Source organism: Neoarius graeffei, chromosome 3, assembly GCF_027579695.1.
Source record: "Neoarius graeffei isolate fNeoGra1 chromosome 3, fNeoGra1.pri, whole genome shotgun sequence".
In the NCBI taxonomy this organism is placed as follows: domain Eukaryota; kingdom Metazoa; phylum Chordata; class Actinopteri; order Siluriformes; family Ariidae; genus Neoarius; species Neoarius graeffei.
In genome coordinates, this window is record NC_083571.1 from 25,600,796 (window position 1) to 25,622,553 (window position 21,758).

The 21,758-nt window shown below is 40.9% G+C and overlaps 1 protein-coding gene across 5 annotated transcripts in view; it reads right to left on the reverse strand.

Moving 5' to 3' along the window:
• Positions 1-21,758, reverse strand: part of rbm47 (RNA binding motif protein 47) — a 63,458-nt gene that overhangs the window by 15,141 nt on the left and 26,559 nt on the right. For 4 of the 5 annotated variants that reach the window (XM_060916552.1, XM_060916555.1, XM_060916549.1 and 1 more), the window contains exons 2-3: positions 1,372-2,095; positions 647-1,109 (exon numbers count right to left, since the gene is read on the reverse strand). In XM_060916552.1, coding sequence (XP_060772535.1) covers positions 647-1,109; positions 1,372-2,064 — 1,156 coding nt within the window. In that variant the 5' untranslated portion in view covers positions 2,065-2,095. Of the gene's footprint in view, positions 1-646; positions 1,110-1,371; positions 2,096-5,450; positions 5,510-21,758 lie in introns of those variants that run through there. The other variant, XM_060916551.1, reaches the window with a different exon arrangement.

Below are 21,758 nucleotides of genomic sequence, written 5' to 3' on the forward strand. Positions count from 1 at the left end.
ACAATGTATTGAAATTTTTTATTTTATTTATTTATTTATTTATTTTGGGGGGATGCCTATGCACACTCCAGATTTCTGGGATTTTTTTCATCTTAATTATTGTTTGTGTCACAATAAAATAACAATTTTCTCTGTTAAAGTTGTTGGCATGTTGTGTAAATCAAATGGTGCTAACCCCCCAAAAATCCATTTTAATTCCAGCTTGTAATGTGACAAAACAGGACAAACACAAAGGGAGATGAATACTTTTGCAAGACACTGTAACGAGATTTATTACTAAAGTGCAGTCATGCACTTCACAAATTAGTTCAAAACCTGACAAGGAACCTGTACAAGGAAAGGTCATTTGGTAACGTGCTATAATTACTCATGACATTTTCTGCAAATATAGGCTGGTTGAGTACTGGTGGGGTCAAACTGCCAGACACAGGAAGCTCAGTAACAGCATAAACCTTTGAAACCTTATGATACTTGAGTCATTGAGCAATAGGCAAAGTGACTAAAGTTACTGAGTGATCGTTGTAAAATGGTACGGCATTAGTGCCACAATAGGTGCGAGTAAAAAAAAAAATGTTCATGATGATCCTGATGAATCAGTTCTCTACACTTTAAGAAAGAATTAAGAGAACAATGAAATGCCTCTAACCTTTAATGAAGTAGTCGCGGTTGGGTCCAATGAGAGTGTTGTAAGGATAGCCATAGTAGGCAAGGGTGTAGGGATCACATTGATACACATAATTTTGCTGAGTACTGTCACTACTGGTCATGGTTCCCTTGGATGCTTTCTGGTAGCGAGTGTACTGCTCCTTGTCTACAGGCTTGGCCAACGTCACCTCAATGCATGACCCCTCGATTTCTGTACCGTTCAGGTTGTCCATAGCCACCACCGCATCGTCCCGGCTGGTAAAGTGCACAAAGGCGTAGTCACGGATCTTCTTCACTCGTTCAACACAGCCCGGGTTGAACTGGCTGAAGATCTTGCGGAGGCTCTCTTCACTGGTCTCAATCATCAAGTTGCGCACGTACAGGATCTTCACCGTTTCCATGATGTCCTCGTCGACATCAATTTCTGGTTCCGCCCAGTCGACAGCAATTTGGTGACCCCAAAGCTGCACATACAAAATAGTCATACAAAAAAGGTTAAAGTCATAAAAAGCACTCTGGTACTTTTAAAGAGACATCCTTTGGGTAATGATCTGTCTTTCAGTGTATACCACCCTCAGACCCCAGAGACACCAGACCCATTTGACTGGCATCATTTAAAACCTTAATCACTAGAGTCTATTGTAAAAAACTGGAGTCACTAACTGACTGGAGACACGTATATTATCAGAAGTCTTCAAGAGCAGGTTTGCACACATGGTGTCTTACCTGGATACGCCCAGGCATGAGTTTCCTCCTGGCCATGGCAGCTGCACGATGGGACTCATACTCGACAAAGGCAAAGCCACGATTCTTCATTTTGTCCGCAGCACTCGCATAAACAATCACATCCAGCACCCCTTCTGTCACTTTGGAGACTTCCTCCAGAATCTCCTCTCGCTTCTTGGTCTTGGGAATTCCACCAATAAACAGGCGGCAGTTGTCTACACTTGAGCAGACCCCCAGCAATCGTCCAGGGCGCACTTCATAGTTGTTTAGCTCTCTCACGGCACGTTTGGCCTCGTGCTTCTGCGTGTACATGACAAAGGCATAGCCACGGTTTTTGCCATCAAAGTCCATCATCAGGCGCATCTCATAAATCCTGCCCACTGACTCAAACACTGGCACCAACTCATCTTCATAAACATCACGTGGGATCTTGCCCACAAAGATCTCACAGCCACGTGGAGGGGAGGGGCCTTGCCAGCCAGGGGGTGGACCATATTTGCGTTGTCCATTCTCTTGAACCATCTTGTAACCTGTGCGCTCCATCAGAGCCAAGAGGGCTGCTTCGTTAGGGGCTCCAGCAACACCATCTGGAATGGATCCATGGAGGATCGGGTGGTTGTTGGCAGGGTTAGATTTGGAGGAGGGACTAGAGTTACTCATGGTGACGGCAGAGGCGGAGTCTTCTGCTGTCATTCTGACACAAGCTTCCAATCAGAGCTGGAGTCTGATGAAAGAGGAGCATTTGGTTAGTATCTTACAGTTACTGTTATCACCCGAATTTATTATTTTCCTATAACATGTCAAGTCAAGTTTATTTGTATAGCGCTTTTAACAATAATCATTGTCGCAAAGTAGCTTTACAGAATTTGAACGACTTAAAACATGAGCTAATTTTATCCGTAATCTATCCCCAATGAGCAAGCCTGTGGCAACGGTGGCAAGGAAAATCTCCCTCAGACGACATGAGGAAGAAACCTCGAGAGGAACCAGACTCAAAAGGGAACCCATCCTCATTTGGGCAACAACAGACAACATGACTATAATATTAACAGTTTTAACATGAAGTCAGTTTCGTTGATGTTATAAACTCTTCATTGATGGAAACTTGAGTGCAAAACTGTTCATGACAACTGCAGTCCTAAAGTTAGCAAGTCAACTGTAGTCCTCAGCCATAAAAGCATTACTGTAAGAGTCCAGAGCATCCTCCAGGTGTGACTTTCAACTGTCCACATGGGGCCGTCCTCCACAGGAGCGATGCGATGAGACTCCAACAAGACACAGGGCATCAGGACGGATCAGGCAGGTCCGAGGAGCAGAAGAGGTCAGCATCTCAATCTCAGGATTGACATGTAACATGTAACATATAACATGATGGTCTGAAGTGTTCGATTCTTTTTACACTAGAGCAATCAGTCGTTCCCTCATCAGAAGCTCTTTTTCTCTTTCTTGACGTTAATAAGACAGAATTCAGGTATCTTCAGTATGTGTGGGATGTTTGACGGTATCGGTTTTATGTTTTACAGAATTAAAGCTTTGTATTAAAGTTAAGATGTCACTTTGATGTCCGGTAGCGATTTTCTGTTACATATAGGTAATGCTCGGGATCACTTCTAAGCTAACTGTGTAGCGTAACATGAGCTAGCTAGCTAGCTAGCGAACCTAGCATACTAGTGAAACAACAAGAATAGTTGTCAATGGTCGCTCACCAGGTAACATTACTTTCCTTTATATACTATTGATAATGGAGGTGATGTTTACTTCTGTATAGCTCACTTGCAGGGTTAACATCTCATCTCATCTCATTATCTGTAGCTGCTTTATCCTGTTCTACAGGGTCGCAGGCAAGCTGGAGCCTATCCCAGCTGACTATGGGCGAAAGGCGGGGTACACCCTGGACAAGTCGCCAGGTCATCACAGGGCTGACACATAGACACAGACAACCATTCACACTCACATTCACACCCAGGCCCGCCGACAGGGGGGGACAAACGGGTATGTTGTCCCGGGCCCAGGAATGGGGAGGGCCCAGAACTGGGATCTCATGAAGTTGCGATTATTTTATTTAATTTCAAAATGTGTTGATTTGGGGGAGAAATGTGCTATATTTGCATTCAATAAATGATTTCTAGATCTTTTGCCTTTATTGTCTTTGAAAAAGGCATCAAGAACCCCCTACCACCCCTAATGCAAAAATGGTTTGGTCTGACTCTTTGATTAAGGGGAAAAAAACGACATCGTTCGATCATAGCACTTCGACAATCAGCGTGCGTGCCATTTGCCAACATGCACAAGTCAGGAGCACAGAAAAGAAAAGAGAAAAAGAGAGGAAGAAACCAAGAGACTCAGGGGCTCACTGCATAAATATTTTAAAAAAGATTCGGATGATGCAGCAGGTACTAGCAAAGGCAGTGGGGCAGCTGAGCCAGGTAAGACACAGCCAACTTTTTCCAGCCCCGTAAAGTAACCCCAACCAAGGCACGCGCGGCACGCAATTCATGTTACAAACGAGGGGAGAGCAAGTCACACTGAACACCATATCAAACGCACAGGGCATTGAATCATTTCATAACCACAACGGCTTAATAACATTGTGTTTCATATATCTGACTGAAGCTAAGAATATTCACATTAGCCCGCAATCATATCCTGCCGTTTCTCGAGCGGTGTGTTCTTCTCTGCTTTTCACACTGGACAGTACGCACGCACAGTATACTATGTTCGCCCCCAGCCCTGCCCGAAATCCCCCGTCCATCGCTGCTCCTTCAAGAGCACCCCAATCGCGTGAGTAGAGACTGGGATAAGAGAGGTGGGTGTGTGTGTGGGTTGACCCGGGGGGGGGCCATTCAGAGCATTTTGTCCCGGGCCCAGCCAAGGCTGTCAGCGGCCCTGTTCACACCTACAGTCAATTTAGTCACCAGTTAACCTAACCTGCATGTCTTTGGACTGTGGGGGAAACCAGAGCACCCGGAGGAAACCCACGCGGACACGGGGAGAACATGCAAACTCCACACAGAAAGGCCCTCGCTGGCCACGGGGCTCGAACCCAGGACCTTCTTGCTGTGAGGCGACAGCGCTAACCACTACACCACCGTACCACCGCTAGGTTAACATGAGAACAGAAAAGAAAATACAGGATTTTTCCGATTCTTGTGTCAGTTATAGAGTAATTCCAGTTATTACCAGACTTGTTTGCTCTTCCTTGAGTAATTTTCTGGATTACTACTTTAACTTTTACTGAAGTGAATTATTACCACAGTAGCAGTACTTTAACTCGTTTCTTCACTACCTGCTTATTCCACACTCATAAAACGGTTTCATAAATCAACAGCTTGGTCATTCACAGCTATAATATAATGAAACTCCTTCTCTTGGCCTCTTACCACTGCACACAGACACACATTCATGAAACGAAACAAAAAAAAATCTTAAATCCTGTTCTCAAATTAAAGCCACCTAATAACGCCGGCTAAGCTGCATGGACCTGCATTCTTCAGAACGGAAAAAATCCCCCAAATACCCAAATCCCCTGGTCTGGATTTCTCCTGACACAGCAGCAGAAAATAGAAAAATGTCCAAAGGTCAGGGTTAACTTTCTAAATTCCACTTATTAGTCAGTTGAATGATTTCTGTCACTGAAAAGAATTCACACTGTTCAGCAGGTTAGTATTAACTGTAAGTTTAGTATTTGTTGTAAGTGTTTGCCGAGATTTATCAGTGAGCTGGATACTGACATCTCTGAGCGTGGAGATTAAGGTTGCTTAGTAATCGCGCCATGGTTATATAAATGCAATGGGCTTACCCAATGGCCCACACATATTTTAACATGGAATAAATGTAGAAGCACATTAAAACACTGTTTGTTCTCAAGCGCGTGCGCACACACACACACACACACACACACACACACACACACACTTCTCCATCGTGACATCAGAAGTATAAAGTGTAAAAGCAATAGTGTAAAGGTCAGCAATAAGTAATCGTTCCAGGTTTACAAGAACTCAACTGCTCATATGTATATGACACACACACACACACACACACACACACACACACACACACACACACACAATTAGTACCTGCAAGTATCATCGTCTGCTCCGAGAGGTGCACTGTAAAAGCATGTGACTGAGCATGATGACTGAATAATAGGCAAGTCAGCAGAACTAACCCAACACTCATACACACACTTCCTCATCCACACACACACACACACACACACACACACACACACACACACACACACACACACACACACACACAAAAGCAAAGCAGTATCATGGCTCAAGGCCAAGCAGAAACAGGAAGAGTAAGGGACCAGCCAATCACGAGGCAACTGATGGATAGACAAGTCATAGTCCCCGTTCCTGCTAGTCTGAAGACGTTACTTAAAATGTCACCACTCCCTGAATTCAGGGGTCAAATGTTTCGGTGCATAAAATTAACTCACAAACAAAGGATGAGTAATAAAAGTAATTAAAAAAATGTTGTGTGTGTGTGTGTGTGTGTGTGTGTGTGTGTGTGTGTGTGAAGTGGGGAGAGGCTTAGTGAGGACCTGGAATCGGCTGAAATATTTCCTCCAAGAATGGACTTTTCAATACCCCCCACCCCCCCTCTTGTTTGTGTGTATGTTTTTGATATCTTAGTGGGGACCAAATGTTCCCACAAGGTCAAAACTGTCAGACATTCCTATCCTTGTGGGGACATTTGGTTAGGCCCTCCAGGCAAACTTCTTTTTTATTTTTTATTTTTATTTATGTTGAACATCTGAAAGACGAGTTAGTTCCTGTTGTTATCATTTTTCAGTTTTGACTTTGTGGTGACATTTGTCTGGTCCTCATAAGGCAAAATCCCCCCCCCCCAAAAAAGTACAGCTTTTATTTAAAAAGTAAAAGTGCCAAAAATGTTTAATTTTGGTTACTGAGGTTAAGTTTGGCGTTAGCTTTAGGTGTAGCATTAAATTAATTAGCTGCATTAATACTATGTTAGTGGAAGGTCCTAATAGTATAGTGTGACAAATGTATGTGTGTGTGATCATGTGCAAGTAGGCAGTGATTTGTGTAAGTTAATCATCCACCTGCTGCTGCCGCCTCAGGTTTCTCTCTCTCTCTCTCTCTCTCTCTCTCTCTCTCTCTCTCTCACTCACTCACTCACACACGCAAAGGTCAATTTTTGCTTGAGATTCAGTGAGAAATGGAGGCTGTAAAATGATTGAACTCTCTCTCTCTCTCTCTCTCTCTCTCTCTTTCACTTCCAGCTGTTCCTTGTGCCTTTTAACGGAACTGGGACCTTAACAGTTTCATTTCCAGAAAATACAGACATATACGTGTGTGCTCACACAGCACCACACACACACACACACACACACACACACAAATCCTTCATATCCTTCCAGCACATAACCTCTTCTTTGCTCCGACCTCCTCGTTTCTGCTGAATTGTAATTCATTCTTTATTTTCCCCCTCACAGGAACACACACACACACACACACACACACACACGCACAGAGTCGAAAAGTACCATTGTACAGTATATGTGTGTGCAGTGCTCGGGTTTTGTAGCCGGATCACATGATGTATCATGAAGTTGGGACTCGTTATTGCTTTAGTACTATGCAGTTAAAGGGTAATTAACTTTAGAACGAGTGATACACACTGCAGTGTGTGATGAGTTTATGACCATGTGCTTATCTGAGACACTGATTGACACAATAACCTGGTCTTTGACTTTCTGCAGATGAAAATGATAACTACATAGAGGCACGGATACAAATGTACGCATCAGCTTTGTCTTGATCACATGACCATCATCTGATTCAGAACCAAACCGAATATTCAGAAAAGAAGAAATGTAGGACAATGCATGAAAAAATAAGTTGTAATAATTCAGTTTTCTACACATGGTGTAGAAAACTGGTTTCTACACATAAATATCCCATCACATGTATTTGTGTAATTAGCTGAAAGCAGGTCATCGGGTCAGACACTAGCTACAGGGTTAGAGACGTCGGACGGTGTTAATTCTCTGTGCCAAACTCAGTCGTGATAATGTGAAGTGTCAGTAGACTTGAATGAGCCAGTAACGGTTAAACAGTAAGTGGTCAGTGTTGTCACATTTCAGTCATGTCAGTTGCTTATTCAGAGTTTTGTAAGCCACAAATTTTATGTAGCTGGATCTATACTAATGAAAAAAAGAGAAATAAAAGTGCAGAGCAATGCTGACCTCCAGCTCAACATCACTGATAGGAAGTGAACAGAAGCAAACACATCGTCAGACACTGCAGTCTCTATGACTGAGACACTCAGGGTCACACTAATCACAATAACACAGTCATATCACTAATTATTCACACTAATCACAACAGCAGGTCATAGCACTCATTATTCAGACTAATCACAATAACACTTTCATATCACTAATTTTTCATACTAATCACAACGGTAGTCATCTCATCTCATTATCTGTAGCCGCTCTATCCTTCTACAGGGTCGCAGGCAAACTGGAGCCCATCCCAGCTGACTACGGGCGAAAGGCGGGGTACACCCTGGACAAGTCGCCAGGTCATCACAGGGCTGACACATAGACACAGACAACCATTCACACTCACATTCACACCTACGGTCAATTTAGAGTCACCAGTTAACCTAACCTGCATGTCTTTGGACTGTGGGGGAAACCGGAGCACCCGGAGGAAACCCACGCGGACACGGGGAGAACATGCAAACTCCACACAGAAAGGCCCTCGCCGGCCACGGGGCTCGAACCCAGGACCTTCTTGCTGTGAGGCGACAGCGCTAACCACTACACCACCGTGCCGCCAACGGTAGTCATGTCACTCATTATTCACACTGATCACAACAGCAGAGCCATATCACTAATTATTTATACTAATCACAATAGTAGTGTCACATCACTCGTTATCCACACTAATCACAACAGCAGAGTGATATCACTCATTATTCACATTAATCACAACAGCAGACATATCACTCATTATTCACATTAATCACAACACCAGACATATTACTCATTATTCCCACTAATCACAATAATATTGCCATATCGCTTATTATTCAAACTAAACACAATAACACTGTCACATCACGCATTATTCACACTAATCACAACAGTAGTAATATTACTAATTATTCGCACTGATCACAACAGCAGTGCCATATTACTAATTATTCATACTAATCACAACGGTAGTGTCACATCACTTATTATTCACACTAATCACAACAGCAGTCATATCACTCATTATTCACAATAATCACAATAACTTTCATATCACTAATCATTCACACTAATCACAACAGCAGTCATAGCACTTATTATTCACACTAATCACAACAGTTGTTATATCACTCATTATTCACACTGTTCACAACAGCAGAGCCATATCACTAATTATTCATACTAATCACAATAGTAGTGTCACATCACTCATTATTCACACTAATCACAATAATATTGTCATATTGCTCATTATTCACACTAAACACAATACCACTGTCACATCACTCATTATTCACACTAATCACAACAGTCTTATACCACTTGTTATTCACACTAATCACAACAGCAGACATATCACTCATTATTCACACTAATCACAATAATATTGCCATGACACTCATTATTCACACTAAACACAATAACACTGTCACATCACTCGTTATTCACACTAATCACAATAGTCTTATACCACTCATTATTAACACTAATCACAATAATATTGCCATATCGCTCGTTATTCACACTAATCACAATAATAGTGTCATATCACTCATTATTCACACTAATCACAATAACACTGCCACATCACTCATTATTTACACTAATCACAACAATAGAGGTATACCGCTCATGATTCACACTAATCACAGCAGTAGTCATATCATTTATTATTCACACTAATCACAATACTGTCATATCACTCATTATTCACACTAATCACAACAATACTGTCATATCACTCATTATTCACACGGATCACAACAATACTGTCATATCACTCATTATTCACATGAATCACAACAGCAGTCATCACTTACTATCCACACTAATCACAATAATATTGCCATATAGATCATTATTCACACTAATCACAACAACAATGTCGTATACTCATTCACACTAATCACAACAAGTTGTCATATTGCTCATTTTCACACTAATCACAATAATATTGTCATATCACTCATTATTCGCACTAATCACAATAACACTGTCATATCACTCATTCAGACTAATCACAACAATACCCTCATATCACTCATTATTCACACTAATCACAATAATGCTGTCATATCACTTATTCAAGCTTATTCTCACTTTTGAACGACTGACATAACAAAACACACTCTCTCTCTTGCGCACACACACACACACACACACACACACGCACACAGAACTGCTCTGTGACTTAGAAAATTAATCAGAGAAAACATTGACATTTCTCATGTGTATGTGTGTGTTAGCAGTGTGTGGGTGTAGAACTTTTTCCATTCATTACTAACATATCAAATGTGGGTATTTTTTCACTCGCTGTGTGTGTGTGTGTGTGTGTGTGTGTGTGTGTGTGTGTGTGTGTGTGTGTGTGTGCGTGTGTGTGTGTTTTTGCTCTCATGTGATAACAGTGCAGATAACACTATGTCCCAGAGAGCGAGTGTGTGTGTGTGTGTGTGTGTGTGTGTGTGTGTGTGTGTGTGTGTGTGTGTAAAAGTGAATATAATGCCCTTGTCATACTTATCCTGAACAAACAGCACAGTGTATAGAGTAGCTAAGAGGGCAAAAGAAACAAAAGAAAGGACTTAAAATCACGCACACACACACACACACACACACACACACACACACACACACACACACACACACACCACTGCACATGGAAAAGTGAAGGGGAGAAGGATGTGGTGGGCTTTCAGGATCAAAAGGCGGCACAGAGCGAGAGAGAGAGAGAGAGAGAGAGGATTAGAGACAGAGAGACAGACAGACAGTCAGTAAGAGATGAGAGAGATGAAGAGACAGGCAGACAGACAGACAAACAAAGGTGACAGAAAGACAGAAAGAGAGACAGAGACATAACATTCAGGTTTTGTTCAACTCTCTTCACAAGGTCAAAGGTCAAGAGACTCGTGATCTATAATCTATGGAGCAATAAGAGAACAACTCCTTCATGCTCATAATGAGTGTCTGAAAGCAGCTGGGTTAATCACATCAGTGATAAGTCTCTCTCTCTCTCTCTCTCTCTCTCTCTCTCTCTCTCACACACACACACACACACACCTGTACTACACACTTCACTTTTCTCCATTCAGAACTACAGTGGTGCTTGAAAGTTTGTGAACCCTTTAGAATTTTCTATATTTCTGCATAAATATGACCTAAAACATCATCAGATTTTCACACAAGTCCTAAAAGTAGATAAAGAGAACCCGGTTAAACAAATGAGACAAAAATATTATACTTGGTCATTTATTTATTGAGGAAAATGATCCAATATTACATATCTGTGAGTGGCAAAAGTATGTGAACCTTTGCTTTCAGTATCTGGTGTGACCCCCTTGTGCAGCAATAACTGCAACTAAACGTTTCCAGTAACTGTTGATCAGTCCTGCACACCGGCTTGGAGGAGTTTTAGCCCATTTCTCCATACAGAACAACTTCAAATCTGGGATGTTGGTGGGTTTCCTCACATGAACTGCTCGCTTCAGGTCCTTCCACAACATTTCCATTGGATTAAGGTCAGGACTTTGACTTGGCCATTCCAAAACATTAACTTTATTCTTCTTTAACCATTCTTTGGTAGAATGACTTGTGTGCTTAGGGTTGTTGTCTTGCTGCATGACCCACCTTCTCTTGAGATTCAGTTCATGGACAGATGTCCTGACATTTTCCCTTGGAATTCGCTGGCATAATTCAGAATTCATTGTTTCATCAATGATGGCAAGCCATCCTGGCCCAGATGCAGCAAAACAGGCCCAAACCATGATACTACCACCACCATGTTTCACAGATGGGATAAGGTTCTTATGCTGGAATGCAGTGTTTTCCTTTCTCCAAACATAATGCCAAAAAGTTTAAACCAGAAAGTTCTATTTTGGTCTCATCTGTCCACAAAACATTTTTCCAATAGCCTTCTGGCTTGTCCACGTGATCTTTAGCAAACTGCAGACGAGCAGCAATGTTCTTTTTGGAGAGCAGTGGCTTTCTCCTTGCAATCCTGCCATGCACACCATTGTTGCTCAGTGTTCTCCTGATGGTGGACTCATGAACATTAACGTTAGCCAATGTGAGAGAGGCCTTCAGTTGCTTAGAAGTTACCCTGGGGTCCTCTGTGACCTCACCGACTATTACAGGCCTTTCTCTTAGAGTGATCTTTGTTGGTCGACCACTCCTGGGGAGGGTAATAATGGTCTTGAATTTCCTCCATTTGTACACAATCTGTTTGACTGTGGATTGGTGGAGTCCAAACTCTTTAGAGATGGTTTTGTAACCTTTTCCAGCCTGATGAGCATCAACAATGCTTTATCTGAGGTCCTTAGAAATCTCCTTTGTTCGTGCCATGATACACTTCCACAAACATGTGCTGTGAAGATCAGACTTTGATAGATCCCTGTTCTTTAAATAAAACAGGGTGCCCACTCACACCTGATTGTCATCCTATTAACTGAAAACACCTGACTCTAATTTCACCTTCAAATTAACTGCTAATCCTAGAGGTTCACATATTTTTGCCACTCACAGATATGTAATATTGGATCATTTTCCTCAATAAATAAATGACCAAGTATAGAACCCCGATTCCAAAAAAGTTGGGACAAAGTACAAATTGTCAATAAAAACAGAATGCATTGATGTGGAAGTTTCAAAATTCCATATTTTATTCAGAATAGAACATAGACGACATATCAAATGTTTAAATTGAGAAAATGTATCATTTAAAGAGAAAAAATAGGTGATTTTAAATTTCATGACAACACCGTATCTCAAAAAGTTGGGACAAGACCATGTTTACCACTGTGAGACATCCCCTTTTCTCTTTACAACAGTCTGTAAACGTCTGGGGACTGAGGAGACAAGATGCTCAAGTTTAGGGATAGGAATGTTAACCCATTCTTGTCTAATGTAGGATTCTAGTTGCTCAACTGTCTTAGGTCTTTTTTGTCGTATCTTCCGTTTTATGATGCGCCAAATGTTTTGTATGGGTGAAAGATCTGGACTGCAGGCTGGCCAGTTCAGTACCCGGACCCTTCTTCTACGTAGCCATGATGCTGTAATTGATGCAGTATGTGGTTTGGCATTGTCATGTTGGAAAATGCAAGGTCTTCCCTGAAAGAGACGTTGTCTGGATGGGAGCATATGTTGCTCTAGAACCTGGATATACCTTTCAGCATTGATGGTGTCTTTCCAGATGTGTAAGCTGCCCATGCCACACACACACACTAATGCAACCCCATACCATCAGAGATGCAGGCTTCTGAACTGAGCGCTGATAACAACTTGGGTCGTCCTTCTCCTCTTTAGTCCGAATGACACGGCGTCCCTGATTTCCATAAAGAACTTCACATTTTGATTTGTCTGACCACAGAACAGTTTTCCACTTTGCCACAGTCCATTTTAAATGAGCCTTGGCCCAGAGAAGATGTCTGCGCTTCTGGATCATGTTTAGATACGGCTTTTTCTTTGAACTATAGAGTTTTAGCTGGCAACGGCGGATGGCACGGTGAATTGTGTTCACAGATAATGTTCTCTGGAAATATTCCTGAGCCCATTTTGTGATTTCCAATACAGAAGCATGCCTGTATGTGATGCAGTGCCGTCTAAGGGCCCGAAGATCACGGGCACCCAGTATGGTTTTCCGGCCTTGACCCTTATGCACAGAGATTCTTCCAGATTCTCTGAATCTTTTGATGATATTATGCACTGTAGATGATGATATGTTCAAACTCTTTGCAATTTTACACTGTCGGACTCCTTTCTGATATTGCTCCACTATTTGTCGGCGCAGAATTAGGGGGATTGGTGATCCTCTTCCCATCTTTACTTCTGAGAGCCGCTGCCACTCCAAGATGCTCTTTTTATACCCAGTCATGTTAATGACCTATTGCCAATTGACCTAATGAGTTGCAATTTGGTCCTCCAGCTGTTCCTTTTTTGTACCTTTAACTTTTCCAGCCTCTTATTGCCCCTGTCCCAACTTTTTTGAGATGTGTTGCTGTCATAAAATTTCAAATGAGCCAATATTTGGCATGAAATTTCAAAATGTCTCACTTTCAACATTTGATATGTTGTCTATGTTCTACTGTGAATACAATATCAGTTTTTGAGATTTGTAAATTATTGCATTCTGTTTTTATTTACAATTTGTACTTTGTGCCAACGTTTTTGGAATCGGAGTTGTAATATTTTTGTCTCATTTGCTTAACTGGGTTCTCTTTATCTACTTTTAGGACTTGTGTGAAAATGTGATGATGTTTTAGGTCATATTTATGCAGAAATATAGAAAATTCTAAAGGGTTCACAAACTTTCAAGCACCACTCTATCTTTCTAACAGGGAAATAAAGATTAAACCTCGCAGACAACTTTGACCTCATAAGTGATCGTGTTAACAGTCAAACTGAGTTATCTCTCTACTTATTAAGGACACTCTGTCTTCTAAAACATATGATAACACTAATCTAGATGTCCATATAAGATCGCCAGATGATGCAAGATTTCTAGGAAATTATTTTTTCTTCATTCCAACAGAAGGCTGCCATTTTGTCAGCTGTGTTACAATGAAGGAAAAGCACAGTTTGTGTAACCCTTCTATCACTAGGTCACTGTGAGGTATTGTTTAAAGAGTGATTTTGTTGACGTCTTCTTTGACGTGAGACTCATTGTGAACAGTTAAACAGCCAGAGGCGTAGCCACACAGGTAGCGCAGGGTGGCAGCTGCCCCCTTTCAAATAAGTCTTGCCACCTTAAAATCACACTATGTTATCTATACTAGGAAATATATCCTGACATATTCGTTATTTATGCATAGTTCCCTGGGGGACAACAACCACAAATAGAAATGAATCCCTATTGTGTCTTAACAAAATGTTTAAACTTAATATTTTGTTTGTTACAGCAAGCATTAAGAAGGTAAGAAACTTGTCCACTAATTACCTTTTGACAAGACACATCTGTTAATTGAAAAGTATTCCAGGTGATTACCTCGTGAAGCTGGTTAAGATAATGCCAATAGTGTGCAAAGCATCATCAAGGTAAACGCTGGCTACTTTGAAGAATCTGAAATGTCAAAAATGTGGGGGGGTTTTAAACACTTTTCTGTTTACCACATAATTCCATACATGTTCCAGATGTTATTTTATAGTTTTGGTGTTTTCAGTACTGTTCTACAATGTAGAAAATACAAAATACAGAAAAACCTATGAACGAGTGGAGGTGTACAAACTTTTGACTGGTACTGTAGATTTATTTCATGAAAATTATTGTTAAAAGTTTGCAATTATATTTTTTGGAATCATAAACACTTTAGTTCTGAGTTGACTTGGTGCTTGGACCCCTAAATACAATACCTTTGATAGCGACATTGTGGTTTCTACTACTGGAATAAATTTTTAAAATAAGAGAAAGAAAACAAAAAAAGAATGTCATGGCTTTGTTTCATAGACCACTTTTACCCTTTTTCCACCAACAGGGAAGGGGTTCCGTTCTGGTTTGCGCAGCAAATTTTGACCCGTTCAGAGCATTTTGACCAAAAATAAATTGGTTCAGAAACTGAAAAGTTGGTTCCCAGCTGGAACCAACAGATAGCTGGTGTTTCCAGTGCGAACTGTGATGAAATCAGCAGGTGTGTCATTAGTTTGGAGAGGGAAACAGTGCACCAATGGAGAACACAACGGAAAAGGATACATCCTCAGAAAAAAGGGACCAAAAACAAATATTTGCAATAATAAAACAAAAGCTTGGAGGTAATCACTGCGCTCTGCCATACTGCTACTACTGTTTAGTGCCATTGTGAATTATGCCACACCCTCGGTTCATGATGCATCCTTGATGACAACAGTTCTGTGCAAAAATGGTGAAAATGTGGGCCGGTTTGTTTTGCACCAAGCTTCAAAGAATCCTGAATGTAACCAGTTCAAGAACCCGTTTACTGTTGGTCGAAAAGGGGTATTTGAGAAGCACTGCCTTAGAAGTGAGCTTGTTAGCATATAATACTGACCAACCAGAAAATAAAGAACTAGACCAACTAGAAAATAAAGATGCTAGCTAGACTGCGCCACAGAGCAACATTAGCTAACAACTATGATAATAATAATCCATCCATTATATGTAGCTGCTTATCCTGTTCTGGAGCCTATCACAGCTGACTATGAGCGAGAGGCGGGGTACACCCTGGACAAGTTGCCAGGTTATCGCAGGGCTGACACAGAGACAAATAACCATTCACATTCACAATCAATTTAGAGTCACCAGTTAACCTAACCTGCATGTCTTTGAACTGTGGGGGAAACCAGAGCACCCAGAGGAAACCCACGCAGACACGGGGAGAACATGCAAACTCCACACAGAAAGGCCCTCGCCAGCCGCTGGGCTCAAACCCAGGACCTTCTTGCTGTGAGGCGACAGCGCTAACCACTACACCACCATGCCGCCTAATAATAATAATAATAATTATTATTATTATTATAACAACAACTCATTCTGGTTAATACCCCTAACTAGCAAACTAGCTAACTAGCGCTATCACATTTTAGATTTTAGACTAATCAGTTAAGTTTCCAGACAACCAAAACATAATTAATCCATCTTCAAAAACGCACTTTTGTAAAAGCATGAATGCTACAAAGTCACATCTGAAAGTCTTTCTTTTGGATTCCTGCTGATTCCTCCAACCTACTTTGTCTCAAAAACTGACTAAACATTAACAAAAGAAACGATCGACACATTTAGCTTTCCACCTCAGTCACTCATTTTCTCCCCCATAGATAAACTATGACCTTGGCTAAAGAGTCATCAAAGTTTACAAAGTGTTTCTTGTGCAACGAATTAAGTAGTTACTCAGCAAAATTAGGCTGAGAGAAATGTACATTGTGTATGTGCTTGTGTACAGTGTGTGTCGTGACCTGGATATTCTCTACTGTGTATGGGGGGGGACGGTTTCAGTAATATTTTGAAATATTTTAAGGACAGAAAGTAAACATCTTATCCATCTCATCTCATCTCATTATCTGTAGCCGCTTTATCCTGTTCTACAGGGTCGCAGGCAAGCTGGAGCCTATCCCAGATGACTATGGGCGAAAGGCAGGTTACACCCTGGACAAGTCGCCAGGTCATCACAGGGCTGACACAGACAACCATTCACACTCACATTCACACTTACGGTCAATTTAGAGTCACCAGTTAACCTAACCTGCATGTCTTTGGACTGTGGGGGAAACCGGAGCACCCGGAGGAAACCCACGCGGACACGGGGAGAACATGCAAACTCCACACAGAAAGGCCCTCGCCGGCCACGGGGCTCGAACCCGGACCTTCTTGGTGTGAGGCAACAGCGCTAACCACTACACCACTGTGCCGCCCCCATATCTTATCCAATATTGTGAATATTTAGTATTCCGGATTCAGGATTATTTCTAGGTCTGTATTTAAATATAAGCAAATTTGTGATATTGATGTGATCATGTTTACTGTTTTGGGAAAAGTCTGGAAAAGGTCACATTGTCCTCATGTCTAATTTCTTCTACCGAAGCATGTGTTCAGACGACACTCCGATGGATTTGATCTAAAATGGATCCAACTTTCGCACAAATTTGTGGAGTCCATGTTAGCTTGAGTGCACACTGGCATGAAAGCAAAAAAGAGGAAAAACTAAGAAACTGTTAAATTCTTGTAAATATTTCAAAGATTTTACTTCTCACTTGACATGCTGACAGGAATATAATTTGTAAGGAAAATTGTTGCGTTAATTTCTTAAATCCTACAGACCCGGTACAAGGTCCAACAGAACGTTACTATAATCGACTTCTGGAATAAATAAATAAATAAATAAATAAATAAATAAATTCTATACTTACTAAAACTTTTGCAGTATCTATGTACTTTGTGGTAGTTCCAGACTCACCAGCCACTTTAATATGAACTTGTTCTTGATTCTAAGATTCCTGTTCTTGGCTGCAGGAGCGGAACCCAATGTTTTTGTAATCGAGGAGCTGCTGAATGAAAAAGGTGCCATCTTTGTCCATGGGCTCATTACTATCATGGCATTATCTACTGTCTACTCGAGAATAAACTTTATGCTAGGATAAAAAATGTAAATTTATTCTTTGGTTTATCACAAATTACCCAGGAATAGTTTGTTTTATCTGTAACCGCTTATCCCGTGCGGGGTTGCGGGGGGCAAGCTGGAGCCTATCCCAGCTGACCATGGGCGAGAGGCAGGGTACACCCTGGACAAGTCACCAGCTCATTGCAGGGCTGACACACACATAGAAACACAAACAACCATTCACACTCATGGTCAATTTAGAGCCACCAATTAACCTAACCTGCATATCTTTGGACTATGGGAGGAAACCCACGCAGACACGGGGAGAACATGCAAACTCCACACAGAAAGGCCCTCGTCGGCCACTGGGTTCGAACCCAGAACCTTCTTGCTGTGAGGTGACAGTGCTAACCAGTACACCACCATGCCGCCTCAGGAATAGTAACAGTCACAATATTACTGAGACTGGAAATATGTTTTCTGAGGTTTTACAGATCCATATACTGACCTGATAATTGTAGAACTATTTTTGATTCATTAATTTTGGGTGTGTCTGTCTAGGCGAGCCACCCCACCCAGCACCTTAGACCTGAAGAGGTTAATTTTAATTTGAAAAAGAATGCAAAATTGAAGCATTTTCACTAGTTCTTTCAGGCTTTTGGATCAAGTTCTGAAATGGACAGGTTTTCTGGAAATGTTTCTCTTTTACCAGTAAAATTTTAGTATTTTAAATGTATGATAAGTAAAAAAAAATGTAAAGAAGAATTGCGGATATTGATATTAGATTTCAAACTGAATCGATTACTCTGACACACAGCTATCCTCAACTCATTGTGTGAGGAAATCACACTTAATCAACGAGGTTTTACCCAGCTTATAAAGTAACCATGATTTCCATGCCGTTTTGGTGAAATATATTTGTAGATGGCTACAGGAACATCTGATGGGTTTTCTCCGGTCCGCTTTTACAGGACTGATAAATTGCCTTTGTTTCATATTTTTTTCTCCCCCTCCGGGGTGAAGCTTGCTATCGACATTCTAATAAAAGTTCCTACTAGTATATTCAGCACAACAGACTATAAATCATAACCAGACATAAAACACCGGCAATAGAAACCTGTGGCTGAGTAAGTGAATCAGGAAGGAGGAAATAAGAAAATCAGTAAGACCGAGTGAAAGTACACGCGCACACACCTGTCTCTGTAGCACATACCTGCCACACATACATTCCTCAGGCTTGGTCAAGCTATCAGGAGTATTCTGATTGACTGAAGAAAAAAACCCAGCTTCACCTGCATCAAAGTGAAAGTGACGCAGGTTTTGGAAAAAAAACAATTCAATTGTTTCTTGAGAAATGAATCTAAAGAGGACATTAGTGAAGTCTGTCTATTTCACTGACTAGGCCTGCTCAAACAAAAGTGCCACTAATTCCTACTCACTACTCACCAATCACTGCTCACTAATCACTACTCAATAATCACTACTCACCAATCACTGCTCACTAATCACTACTCACTGATAACTCACCAAGCACTACTCACTAATAACTACTCATTACTCACTAATCACTACTCACCAATCACTATACACTAACAACTATTCATTAGTCACTGATCATTACTCATTAATCCATCCATCCATCCATCCATCCATCCATCCATTATCTGTAGCCGCTTATCCTGTGCAGGGTCACAGGCAAGCTGGAGTCTATCGCAGCTGACTATGGGCGAGAGGCGGGGTACACCCTGGACAAGTCGCAAGGTCATCGCAGGGCCTACTCATGAGTCACTATTCACAAATCACTAGTCATTAATCACTAACCATTGTTAACTAATCACCATGCATCAATCACTAATCAATATACATTAATCTCTAATCACCAATCACTATTCACCAATAACTACTCATCATTCACTAATCACTACTTAGCAATCACTATTCACTAACAACTATGTGTTATTCACTAATTGCTACTCACTAATCACTACTCATTAATCACCATTCACTAACCACAACTCACCAAACACAGATCACTACTCATTTAACACTACTCACTAATAACAATCATTTCTCACTAATCACTATTTATCAATCACTATTCACAAATCACTACTCACTAATAACTACTCATTGCTCACTAATCACTACTCATTAATCACTATTCGCAAATCACTACTCATTAATCCCTACTCACCAATCACTATTCAATGATCATCACTCACTACTCACTACTCAGCAATCACCAGTCAATAATAACTACTCGCCAATCACTTCTCACTAATAACTACTCATTACTCACTAATCACTACTCACCAATCACTAATCATTACTCACTACTCACTACTGTTTTCCTGTCCTCACAGAAGCTCTTATAAAATGTTCCATGTGCAGTAGGTTCCAAAGGTCTAACCTCTCTAGCAAAGACTGTTTTTGATGTAAAGAATAAAACACTCAGTGGAGTGGTATTATGCAATGTGGCGCAACACAAAGAAGAGTTACTCTTATTACCCTGAAGTTGATTATTTTCCAGGAACTGAATGTCTCAAACTGTTTTATTCCTCCAATGATTACATTTTTATTAACTAAAGAACAGAATGTCATACTTTTATTTGTTAATCTTGTCATTTGCGAAACAAGTTACTTTCTGCTATCACTTCCATTATAGGAACCTTTACCAGCCTCTTTTTTTGTCTTTTTTTTTTTCAAAGCACTGACACTGGAGACTCCTTCCGTAAAAGCTTCAAAGCAGATTGGAGTGTTGGAAATCAACACAATTCATATGAACGTGACTTTCAGATTAATCTGAACATCAAATCTTATTGATCGGGCATTCTTAATTTTGCATACAATCATCACACCTTCACAATTTTATACATCTAATATTCATGACTCTTTTAAACAATGGAAGTTTTCCAATCTTATTTTTTGTTTATTTTGGCAGCATTCGCTTCCCTTTCTAAAACCACAGCTTTGTCTGAGCACCAGTTTACCATTAGCCTTTTGTCTTTGCTGAAGTACAAGGCTGCCAGACTGGATGCACGACTTCCTGTCTCCTGTCTACGGTTTAAACCCAACCTTGTGTCCAGTCACAACATCGTAAGGTCGATAAATCACCCCAGCAGCCCAAGCATGGGGAATCCTGTATTATCTGGCAACACTGCTCCAAACTATAACGTAGCATGTATAATATTTCTCTGCTTAAACATATTAAAAACACCCAACAAATCCATTCCACATTTTATTAAAAGTGCTTTAACCGTTTCTTGTTGTGTTCAGGCTACCGAGTGTATTTTCAGTGTTATACTATAACACTTAAATTCTCAAACATGATTGGTCAGTGATCAGTGGAGGTGTGGATTCATTTTCTATGACATTTTATATTAACACGCTTGTCCTAATACATTATTGTTTCCATAGTAGAAACTTACGCAAGGACTTGTATAGTAGACATGCCACACAAATGAATTTTAAAAACGCATGACTGATGATTTTCTGTAATGTAGTAATTTTGAGTCTTTATTCATCAGATGTACATTAGAGCACAGTGAAATTCTTTCTCAACATTTAACCCATCTGACCTCTGTAGCAGTTAGGTTTATAGAGCACTTCAGCCATGGATGTTCATTCACTCCCCCCACCCACATATTTTCCTGGTCCAGGGAATCAAACCGGGCACCTTTTGGTCCCCAAACTGCCTTTCTTTAGGCCATGGGTCCATGCTTTCCCTAAATCACAGGTCAGAAGTTGGATTCAAACTCACACCTCTATCTGGAGACCAGAATCCTCCTTTATCAACGGGAAGGACTGAACCTTGAGTCTGGTGCCTGAGACTGCTTGGTCATCCTGACACTAAAGAAAGGGATCATTTGGGATTTGAACCTTTGTGGACCTTTCAAGTACAAAGCAGTAAAGCGAGAACCAAGTCGCCTGATGCCCAGGGTTCTATTAGTTTTTTCCACCCAAAGGTAGATTTTTTTTCAATGTCAAAATCTGGGCTCATTGGGGATTTGAACCTGGGACCACTCGCACCCAAAGCAAAAATCATTCCCCTAGACCAAGAAGCAAAATGAAGTGGATTTGAATTAAGTAGATGTTCATGCACCATTTTGTGGAAG